Source organism: Anabrus simplex, chromosome X, assembly GCF_040414725.1.
Source record: "Anabrus simplex isolate iqAnaSimp1 chromosome X, ASM4041472v1, whole genome shotgun sequence".
Taxonomy (NCBI): Eukaryota; Metazoa; Arthropoda; class Insecta; order Orthoptera; family Tettigoniidae; genus Anabrus; species Anabrus simplex.
The window spans coordinates 159,451,838-159,464,325 of record NC_090279.1 but is presented as its reverse complement, the minus strand read 5'-3'; the positions used below and the strand labels follow the sequence as shown (position 1 = coordinate 159,464,325).

The following is a 12,488-nucleotide window of genomic DNA, read 5'->3' as shown; positions in this document are numbered from 1 at the left end:
AACAACAAGATTCAACACACAGAAGAGCTGAATATACATATTTTATCCTAATTGTATCCATACGCCTGGCACTCTTTTTTTAAACTTGAAAGTGTTTTATCTATGTATATAGATGAAGACAAAATCTTTTATACATATAATGTGTTAATTTTACAAGCAAATCATATCATTCAAGCTCCAAAAACATTAACCAAGTGTATAACTATGAAAAGACTTGAACACAGAAGTCAACCGATGAACTGAATAACACGCAAGAAACGAACGTTCATATGCATGGTGTTCCTACATATATTGTTTTTATCCTATATACTTATAAATTAGTTTTAAGTGGAGATAGTGTTTTATAAACTAATTTTAAGACCTAAAGCATATTATTATAGACATATAAATACATTGTCACACATAGTGATATACAGGCCAGTTCCCGTTTTGACATGCCCCATTTGGAAGTGACCAAATATTTGTTATCATATATCATTCCCCAGGCAATGTAATCTCAATCATAGCTTCATGATCTATATGTGAATGTATTGTTCAGCGGAAGATGACACTATGTAGGGGGTCGAAACCAGCACTGTAGCATAATAAGTGCAATAAATAAGTATTGATAAGGTGGAAGTCCTTTCCTATTTCTAATTGTGATTAAAGCGTAAAGTGAAAGAATATTTGATCTTCTAAATAGGAACCGCAGGTCAGGCACCGATCAGTTTCCATATGCTACAAAGTTGAACAATCGATAAGAAGGGAACATCGAGTGTTATCATAGCGCTACCAGAAGTGAAAAAACACAATGTACTACAATGCCTGCTGTAACAGCTGATGGCAGAAAGCTTGCACCTTACGTTGTTCTAAAACTAGAAACAATGCCTAAAGCAAAATTTCCATGAGTGATCCACGTTCGTATTGAAGAAAAAGGGTGGATGGACACGTCACTTGTATAAGGTTGGATACGAATGGTTTGGGGAAATCTAGCAGGGTCCCTCCTTCGATGCCCAACCCTTCTTATGTTGGACAGTCTTGCTTTTTTGCTGGTATGTCATTGTTACGACATTACATGAACTGTACATTTACTAGTTCATGTTTATTTCACTTCAGATCGTATTGTCAGCTCGTAACGGGAAGAATATTTTTCAGTGTCAGTACTTCAAACCCAAGTGTCTAACTTACCTGATGTACCCTATTTGGCCTTTCAGAAAAATCTCATGCCGGAATTTTACACTAAATGACAATAACCGCAAATGAGTTGAACCAATTGTGTTTATATTATATTTGATGTATCTTTTAAATGTAAATGAATTGTAAATAATATTTAAATATTTGAATTCCTTGAATAATTTATGCACCTGAAGTTTTGCCTGTATATTTTGTCAAAAAAGTGCGTTAATTACCCGAGAAAATATGGTATTATAGTAAAAGTTAAGCCATCAATACAGAATATAACCTGCAATGTAATTCAGCCCAGTTACATTTTTTGTACTCTTCCTATCGCTGATTATCATTAACTTTCAATGTTAAGTTTGAATTTGCAAAGTTATGTATATATTATTTTTTATGATACACAACTCCTAAGTTCAGCAGAAGATGACATTATGTAGGGGGGATTGCTATATCTCTCTATTTGGTGTCAAACATTGGGGTGGGCTGATTTCTCCACATGAATGTGAGGATTTACATGAGACCAGTAGACACAATTGTGGTGGACAGCACCATTAAGTCTGAATTGCACCTTGTCAGACCACACAAATTTCCCTGCAAATTCCTTATCCTCGCGATGTGTTCAAACCATTCACATCATATGACATGTGCTGCCGTAATGCCAGATAAATGGACAGCTGTAATTCAGTCTGCAGTTTTGTGCCATCAGCGTTGTTTATAAGCTGCTGGTGGTCATTTCAAACATATAACATTAGTTTATGTCAGTGATAAAAATTGCACCTGCAAGTCAAATTTCTACCGAGATATGGATTCAAACAGTTGGTACATCTTTTGAACCCCACTGTATAATATACACAAGCAGTTAAATTAAATTAGGGTTCCCATCTGGGAATATAATTTCTGTGGAAAAAAAAAGCTTAAGCCAGACATTTATAGAAATGGACATGCATGTGATTCAAAGGAAGCTTTAAGTGGTGTCTCAGTGACACACTAGCAGCCAGCATATTGGCGAGTGTGGCATCCAGCTGATGAGCCTGGTGTCATGCAGGTGTGAAAAGATTCTAATTTCATGACTGAAAAGCTTCAACAGGCATTAAATTTATAGATATAGGAAAATACTTTTCATTCCCCAGTGAAAAATATTATTTTTAAGAATAAAACAAATTCTTCACCTGTAGAGGCCATTCTTCATTTTCTATCGAGAAAACTGATTCAATTTTAATTGGTCCATGTAGCTGCTCCATGGCTGTTACGAAATCTGGAACAAGACAATAAAAATTAAGTGTGAGAACTCCCAAATCAAAGTACGCCTATCACTATAGATATAAGTAAAAAATTATTGCTTAATGTAACATATGAACTCGTTGACAATGCCCACGGTTCCTAGCCATGCCATAGAATGTGGGGCACAATGAACATGCATGGCTCTACCCTGTGCAAGAGAGCCATATCAGCTTCATTAGATCTGAGCATGTACACTGACTGACAGAGCAAATGCAACACCAAGAAGGAGTGGTCAGAACTTTATGCCAATTGCAGGGTAGACTGACGTCACTGAGGTATGCTCATGATGTGAAATGCGCCGCTGTGCTGCGCACGTAGCGAACGATAAATGGGACACGGCGTTGGCGAATGGCCCACTTCGTACCGTGATTTCTCAGCCGACAGTCATTGTAGAATGTGTTGTCGTGTGCCACAGGACACGTGTATAGCTAAGAATGCCAGGCCGCCATCAACGGAGGCATTTCCAGCAGACAGACGACTTTACGAGGGGTATGGTGATCGGGCTGAGAAGGGCAGGTTGGTCGCTTCGTCAAATCGCAGCCGATACCCATAGGGATGTGTCCATGGTGCAGCGCCTGTGGCGAAGATGGTTGGCGCAGGGACATGTGGCACGTGCGAGGGGTCCAGGCGCAGCCCAAGTGACGTCAGCACGCGAGGATCGGTGCATCCGCCGCCAAGCGGTGGCAGCCCCGCACGCCACGTCAACCGCCATTCTTCAGCATGTGCAAGACACCCTGGCTGTTCCAATATCGACCAGAACAATTTCCTGTCGATTGGTTGAAGGAGGCCTGCACTCCCGGCGTCCGCTCAGAAGACTACCATTGACTCCACAGCATAGACGTGCACGCCTGGCATGGTGCCGGGCTAGAGCGACTTGGATGAGGGAATGGCGGAACGTCGTGTTCTCCAATGAGTCACGCTTCTGTTCTGTCAGTGATAGTCACCGCAGACGAGTGTGGCGTCGGCGTGGAGAAAGGTCAAATCCGGCAGTAACTGTGGAGCGCCCTACCGCTAGACAACGCGGCATCATGGTTTGGGGCGCTATTGCGTATGATTCCACGTCACCTCTAGTGCGTATTCAAGGCACGTTAAATGCCCACCGCTACGTGCAGCATGTGCTGCGGCCGGTGGCACTCCCGTACCTTCAGGGGCTGACCAATGCTCTGTTTCAGCAGGATAATGCCCGCCCACACACTGCTCGCATCTCCCAACAGGCTCTACGAGGTGTACAGATGCTTCCGTGGCCAGCGTACTCTCCGGATCTCTCACCAATCAAACACGTGTGGGATCTCATTGGACGCCGTTTGCAAACTCTGCCCCAGCCTCGTACGGACGACCAACTGTGGCAAATGGTTGACAGAGAATGGAGAACCATCCCTCAGGACACCGTCTGCACTCTTATTGACTCTGTACCTTGACGTGTTTCTGCGTGCATCGCCGCTCGCGGTGGTCCTACATCCTACTGAGTCGATGCTGTGCGCATTGTGTAACCTGCATATCGGTTTGAAATAAACATCAATTATTCATCCATGCCGTCTCTGTTTTTTCCCCAACTTTCATCCCTTTCGAACCACTCCTTCTTGGTGTTGCATTTGCTCTGTCAGTCAGTGTATTTTGAGTGTTCTGCCAAGAAATGGCATGATATACAGTATTGTACACCGCTCAGGTGGTTTTTCTCACAAAAGAAAAATGTGTTTGGTTATCTTGCTAATTCATGTCCTATTTTAACACAGTGTGAGACCCCATCAGGCCTTTCACCATCCAACCCAAGGCCAGTAGTAGCAATAGTAATGTCACATGGAAGACAGTTGTTAGAAAGTGGTGATATTTCTGGAATTCTGAACAGAAGCAAGTGTGAAAGCAAAGTTAGGGATATCAGTGTGAAGATCTGTTTAGTGACAGTGATGACAGTGGCTCCAAGAAAAGTAACAGTGGATCAGAAAATTCTGGAAGTGAAGGATCTGATGTTGCATGGCCAGGTTCAAGGAAATAAACTGAAAAGTGAACAGTGGAAATGCAGGGTGGGTGAAGTGGCAAGCCACAAGATTTTTGCTTATTTAACTGATTTGAATGTGAAAAATATCTCATCACTTTGCACATCTGTGATCAGTATTTTTCTACACCATGAAAATCTACTGAAATTTCAAAAAGTCCACAGCTAACATTTATAATTCTTTCATTTCAGAGTTCCCCCTGTGGGTGAGGGCAGTAGAATAACACCCACGGTACCCCCTGCCTGTCGTAAGAGGCGACTAAAAGGGGCCCCAGGGGCTCTGAACTTCGGAGCGTGGGTTGGCAACCATGGGGCCCTTAGCTGAGTCCTGGCATTGCTTCCACTTACTTGTGCCAGGCTCCTCACGTTCATCTATCCTATCCGACCTCCCTTGGTCAACTCTTGTTCTTTTCCGACCCCGACGCTATTAGGTTTGCGAGGGCTAGGGAGTCTTTCATTTTCACGCCCTTCGTGGCCCTTGTCTTCCTTTGGCCGATATCTTCATCTTTCGAAGTGTCGGATCCCTTCCATTTTTTCTCTCTGATTAGTGTTATATAGAGGATGGTTGCCTAGTTGTACTTCCTCTTAAAACAATGATCACTACCACCACCTTTCATTTCAGAAATTAAACTTTGTATGAGAACCTACAAATAGCTGTGACACATAAATTAAGTACTTATTCTGGGCATGTGAAATGTTATATAATTAGTATGCCACTGTGTTAAAGACAACATAAGGGATTCTACTTCATCTTCATGTAACCCTTCCAGCTTGCCAGGTAGGATGGTGTCAAACAGGACCTCTACAGAGTTATTTACTAAGGTATGTCTCAGTTTCCACTGTGATTCTCCACCTCTGTGCTTCAAATCATTCAACAGTGTACCCACTGGTCTCCTTTCTGATAGGGTCCTGTCGATGTATGCATGAGATTTTCTTATGCTAAATACATTTTTCTAATATGCCCAATCCACTGAAGTCGTGCTAATCTCTAACTCTTCGCCAGATATTTCTCAACTCCCCGTTCTCACCCAACATTTTCACTCCTCACATTATCCTGCCGTCTCTTCTACATTTCACTTTACAAGGATTTTATTACTCAAGCATGTACCGGTACTTTATAAAGGTTTCTAGATCATGTATGAGAACAAGAATAAGTTATAGAATGTCCCTATGTTTTCCCTACTATGTTATATCTTCCCCTATTTTGAATTTAGTAGTGGTTATTTTGTTTATGGGCATAAAATACTGGTTGTAAACTCTAAAATAACACCTTATCCTAATCTGAAATAACCTCACCCTAACATGTTAACATGGTTAAGATTAACTCTTCACAGATGGAAACATATATATGCTCTACATTTCGTTTTCTCCAGGCGGAAACATATATGTTCCCTTCGAATTTCGCGGCTTTACTTGACGAGCATGTACACAAATACACTCGTAGATGGCAGAATACAATACAATGTGGTGAATAGGTGGATTAATAATAAAACATACAAGTGTTATTTAATACAAATATTTTCTATACGGACCCAAAAATGAATTTTATCACATGTAATACTAGCGGTAGTAGTCAATAAGTATCATCCCGCATTCCTCTTATTTGAAACTAGTTCTCGGAAAGCCTGGAATAGCAAACAGGAGATTTATTCAATAACTCGTCTCCAACAAAGATATGGTCATGGCATTCCTACATGAAGCCAAACTCATTAAGGATAGCATGAAGTGCCTCAAGTGACAGTCCACCATGACCTTGGAGGACAAGAAAACAAACCGACGATGATGTATGACGGGCCTGTATTAAAGGACCAAGGCAATTACGGTGCAACACAACGGAGACAATACAACAACTATTGGTTTTACAAAAATAATTTAAGAATACCTGAAATCCTCCAGATCACCTATGAAACAGCGCACAATACCCACTTCGCCAGCATAATCTCTGAATACAGCTTTTCCAGAACCACGACCACAGACGGGACTAATTTCTACCAGGAAACCCTAATAAACAACGCTGAAAAGCCATCTGAATCCATCGACGGCCCCAATACATTTGTGGAGGTAGACGAAAGTAAATTTGCCCAAAGAAAATATTACAGGGGGCACTTCGTAGAGGGCCAGCAGGTTTTTGGTGGAGTCGAGAGGGGGTCAGAGTCAAAGACAGAACGGCCCAATCCCTCATCTCCACATTACAACAGTGGATCAAACCCGGCACCACAATAATAAAATCGTACAGCAGCCTGAAGAAACATGGATGTGAGCACCTTACAGTCAACCACTCAATATAATTTGTAGTCAAAGTAACGAGAGCTTACACGAACACTATAGAATCTACATGGCACCATATAAAGGCATACATTTCAAAGTACAACAGAAGAAAAAACCTGTACACCGGCTACCTCGCCACTTAAATGTTTAACAAAAATTGCAAAATAGTTCGAGTGGACAAATACAACAAATTTTTAGAAATAGTCGGGGACATTGAGTGGTGAGGCTGAACAAGGCAGCCAATATTCATCACTCCATTCAATATATCTTCCATGACCCTGATCTCTCAGTGAAGGTTTGTGCAACACGAAAAACACTGCTTGCTTCGTGACAGATGTGATACTGTCATCATGGTGTTGATTATTGTTTAAGAGAAAGTATAACTAGACGAAAACATTTCAATGTCCTCTCAAGCAGGTTGCCAGTGGTGGTGATAATTGTTTTAAGAGGAAGTAAAACTACATGAAAACAATTCAGCCATGTGTCCAGCGCTATGATGGTGGTAATTATTGTTTTAAGAGAAACTACAACTACAATATTTAAAAATTAAGAGGGTTCCTCCTATTCAATACAAAGATATTTATTAATGTGAAAGAATCACATATCATTCAAATGTGGTACTAGTTTCGGCACCAGATATGTGCCATCATCAGCCACAAAGTCAAATCGGGCAAACACAATAAAACCCTAAAACAACTTTATACACACTATAACATCTGCATGGATTAATATGAAATATGACTTTAAAACAACTTTAAAAACACACTATAACATTTGCACAGATGAATATAAAATAAAATATGGTAGATGAAGTTGCATTCCATTTTAAAATCCGTTAAAATGATGACTCCGTTGTTGTATACCCATGGTGGTTTGTCCAGCTTATATATAACTTTAGTTTTCTAAAACTGTTAAATTATGCTGTGAGGTTTATTGTCATATGAAGTTGACACTGTGTGTGTTCTATAGTTTGGTTCCGGAAAATAAACGTAAACATGAACTTGGTAAGATCCAAAGAATTAATTCTCACTTCAATATGGGTTGAGGAACCTGGGGAAGAAATTAGAAGTCGAATTAGGCAAAAGATCGGAAGGAAAGATCAAAAAGAAAAGTCTAGAAAAAACCAGAGAATACTAGAAACGAACTCACTTTGAGCAGCCTGAGTGATCAGCAGACAGAGCTGGACTGATGGATGCAATTATAAGGTTAAGGGGCGAGGCGTAAGGGAGGAGAGGGGAGGGGTAGAGGCGGAGCAACTGTCACAGAGCTAAGGTGGAGCGGAAGGATGTGGTAGTGGGGGTAAATGATGTGGATATGTACTGCGTATAGGCCAACACATTCACGACTCTAATCATAAGTTTACTGATATAGAACATGATTTTGAAATACTTCAAATAGAAAACAAAGGGCCAATTATGAACATCGTCGAAAATTGTTTCATTCATTGCGATCAATATTTCAACCCTAACTATAATTTAAATGAAATTCCCGTGAAAACTAATATTCTTTATGATCTCTTAATTAAATGGCTAAGAAATATTAGACCACCTAAAAACAATTCGATCTTTCAAACCATACGCAGTACATATCCACATCATTTACCCCCACTACCACATCCTTCCGCTCCACCTTAGCTCTGTGACAGTTGCTCCGCCTCTACCCCTCCCCTCTCCTCCCTTACGCCTCGCCCCTTAACCTTATAATTGCATCCATCAGTCCAGCTCTGTCTGCTGATCACTCAGGCTGCTCAAGGTGAGTTCGTTTCTAGTATTCTCTGTTTTTTTCTAGACTTTTCTTTTTGATCTTTCCTTCCGATCTTTTGCCTAATTCGACTTCTAATTTCTTCCCCAGGTTCCTCAACCCATATTGAAGTGAGAATTAATTCTTTGGATCTTACCAAGTTCATGTTTACGTTTATTTTCCGGAACCAAACTATAGAACACACACAGTGTCAACTTCATATGACAATAAACCTCACAGCATAATTTAACAGTTTTAGAAAACTAAAGTTATATATAAGCTGGACAAACCACCATGGGTATACAACAACGGAGTCATCATTTTAACGGATTTTAAAATGGAATGCAACTTCATCTACCATATTTTATTTTATATTCATCTGTGCAAATGTTATAATGTGTTTTTAAAGTTATTTTAAAGTCATATTTCATATTAATCCATGCAGATGTTATAGTGTGTATAAAGTTGTTTTAGGGTTTTATTGTGTTTGCCCGATTTGACTTTGTGGCTGATGATGGCACATATCTGGTGCCGAAACTAGTACCACATTTGAACGATATGTGATTCTTTCACATTAATAAATATCTTTGTATTGAATAGGAGGAACCCTCTTAATTTCTAAATATTGTAATCCCACTTCAATACGGATCATGAAATTTCTAAATATTAATAAAACTACAACTAGACAAACACAATCCCGTCATGTGTCCAGCTCTGTGATGTTGGTCATTATTGTTTTAAGAGGAAGTACAACTAGAAAGAAACAATTCAATATTCTGCCCAGTCTTGGCCCATCGTACCGATTATTGTTTTAAGAGGAAGTACAACTAGCCAAAGCAATGCAATCTCCTGTTCGGTGCTGCACCCATATTAGCAATTATTGTTTTAAGAGGGAGTACAACTATCCAAACACAAAAATTCCAACTTCTGCCCACTCCTGTGCCAACAGATCCTGCCCTTATGGCGAGTACCCATAAATTCATATCATGCCTTAGTGATTGCAGTATACTCCGTATGTATAGTGTTGTTTTCCCATTCGCGACGTGCTCACAAAAAATGTATTTCCAACAACAGTTAGTCAATTAGCAATACTGTCATAACTAACCGAACCTAACCTGTCACTATCAGTAGTTTTTGGCCGATCACAACCCAACCTGTCACTATCAGTAGTTTTCAGTGGATCACAATCTAACCTGTCACTATCAGTGGTTTTCAGTGAATTACAACTGTTTTTGTAAGGGATGATAGAGGTCTGTTGGCTGTTTCGCAGTCCTAACCTGGTGGCTTACGCCCCCAGACCCGCTTTACTTGTCCCCAGACAAATGGTTTTACCACTAGCCGGACCTAACCAAACCAGACCAATGCTTTTCGTACTTGCCGGAAGTACCTCATACTCGTCAAGTTTTGGCCAAGTCACGTCAGTCGCATCATATCGGATCGTTAATGTCTCTTTTACGAACCCGCTAGAAAAGTCTTAAACCAATTTATTGCCTGTAGATCGTGTTACGTCGTCTCAAACAGCCAAATACATCAGACCATTAAATTATACATTTAGCTGTCGCTACACGTCCCTTCGAATTATCCGCCACGATTGGAAACATCAACTTTCTAAACACGTCATACATGACGTCATATAGACGGACGAACAGCAGCAGCGGAGCCCGTGCTCGCCCGTGCCGGCGGATCCTGGACTTACACCCTAAATTAAATGAACAGACAAAGAAGTGCACTCTTTCAACTCAACGAAATGAACTGTAAAACACCCAACTACAGTACTAGCAGTGGAAGATACTAGCAGCTAACAGCGGAACCGTGAAGTACCGAGTCAGCACCGCTGCTCAAACTCGGGATTTTCACACCCAGCGAATATGACATGACAATTTTTCCACATACTATCTAATCCATTTCCTACATACAGAAAATAAGTTTCAGTAAGTTGTTTAAAAACTGCATTAATGCTGAACGTTAGTAAATGTAGCCCTACCCATTTAAAAAAATGTTTTAATACGGAAAGTATCTAAGTTTTGAACATTTATTGTTGAAAATTCACGAGTAAAAGAGCCTCACGTAGGGAAAAATCCCTGCATCTGACACCACTGCTTGTAACTTAAGTTGTTCCTCGACGCATTGTTCATTTTGTTAGTCATAAACAAGCACTACATATCACTCACTACGAACGCAAACCTCGCTAAATAAGGCATTACAGGTGCAGAACTCCGCAAATCAGAATAATGTTTCACAATAAGGCAGAGCCCTAGCGCACTCACTACGCTCGCTGTACACCAAATGTACCACGGTAACTAGACTAGCACTAGTCTAGTTACCGTGGAATGTTCACAGAGGCTCAGCGGCGGATGGTTCATGGGATTGCCGATACGAGCGTCTTTGCGATCTGCGAATTGTCACGAACTGTTACGGAAATGTACAACGAAATGTGACGATAACCCCCCCCCCCCCCATGGCACTACAGCCCTTGAAGGGCCTTGGCCTACCAAGCGACCGCTGCTCAGCCTGAAGGTCTGCAGATTACGAGGTGTCGTGTGGTCAGCATGATGAATCCTCTCGGCCGTTATCTTGGCTTTCTAGACCGGGGCCGCTATCTTATTGTCAGATAGCTCCTCAATTCTAATCACGTAGGCTGAGTGGACCTCGAACGAGCCCTCAGGTGCAGGTAAAAATCCCTGACTTGGCCGGGAATCGAACCCGGGGCCTCCGAGTAAAAGGCAGGCACACTACCCCTACACCGCGAGGCCGGTCGAAATGTGACGATAGGTTACCACTAAATTATTTTTTTTCTGCCGTGCGGGCAGTATGCGCCGCGGCGATAGTTAAGAGCCTTTCGAAGGGAGTGTGGCCTCCGAAGGGGGCCACTGTTCTCATAACAGAGCTTAGCCTGGATTTGCAAAGATAGGTTACAGATACTAAATTATATTACTAAGAGAGCCTTTTGCCGTGTTTTTATTTTTCGCCGGTTCGTAAAGGAAGCCGTGAGTTAGAAATTCTGGGAACGATGTCATGTCAGCGAATGGCTGTGCTCGTAGCTGGCCGGTTATGGTCAATGGCGTGAAATGTTTCATTGAGTTATAAAAGTAAATGTAGGTTTTTGGGCGGGTTAGGTGGGTCCCTGGCATTGGAAATGAACAATCTCCTTCTACAAGGATTTTAAGGTATGATTCATATATATTTCTTCACGATGTAGTGTGTTATATGCTGGAGTGAATACACTAGGATTGCACCCACAATATGCAACTGTTACCACTAATTCAGAAATATTCACAAAATGTCCCAACATAGAACATAAATGTACCATAAAATGATTGTGTAGCAACAAACCATACACATTCAGTAGTTTTGATGTACTTACAGAGTTTACTTTCCGGATGCCTCAATCATAGTGTGTTATAATGCAGTATTCTGCCCATACTGCAAATAATAATAAATTCGCCATAAACCAAGACAAAACTATATATGGTTTTCCGAAAGGTAGGCAGAGTAGCAACTAACGATAAGCTAATCCTAGGAACAAAACAACTGCATGTGGTAAATTCATTTCAGTACCTACGATTAACTCTACAAATATCCGGAACGTCTTACAGAATACACATCTGATAAAAGATCAAATGCGATAAGAGCCATAAATGATTTGAAAAACATTTCGAATCTATCCCTCTGTTTAACGCTAAAATAGTACCTATCGACTAGTTATCACTAACGGTTTGGAATCGATCTGATCTATCACAGACTTTGAGATATAAACAATGTAATTGCGACAGTCAAGTGAGCTGGCTCCCCGCCAAGACAACATGGCCGCCAAGTGTGGATTAGTGATGGGTCGTTCATGAACGAACTGACTCTTTTGAACGATTCATTGGAGAGGGCTGGGTGTTCTTCTTCTTCATGAAATGTTGTGTTGGGCTAGGCGGCAGCGCGTTGGCCTCTCACCGCTAGATACCGTTGCTCAAAACCAGGTCACTCCATGTGAGATTTGTGCTGGACAAAGAAGAGGCGGGACAGGCGTTTCTCCGGGTACTCCGGTTTTCCCTGTCAT

The 12,488-nt window shown here is 41.2% G+C and overlaps 1 protein-coding gene across 2 annotated transcripts in view; it reads right to left on the bottom strand.

The window, feature by feature from the left end:
- LOC136886738 (uncharacterized) overlaps positions 1–12,189 on the bottom strand; it is a 144,067-nt gene extending 131,878 nt beyond the window's left edge. For both annotated transcript variants that reach the window (XM_068230470.1, XM_068230471.1), the window contains exons 1-2: positions 11,805–12,189; positions 2,328–2,413 (exon numbers count right to left, since the gene is read on the bottom strand). In XM_068230470.1, coding sequence (XP_068086571.1) covers positions 2,328–2,399 — 72 coding nt within the window. In that variant the 5' untranslated portion in view covers positions 2,400–2,413; positions 11,805–12,189. The remainder of the gene's footprint in view (positions 1–2,327; positions 2,414–11,804) is intronic.
- Positions 12,190–12,488: the final 299 nt, after the last annotated feature.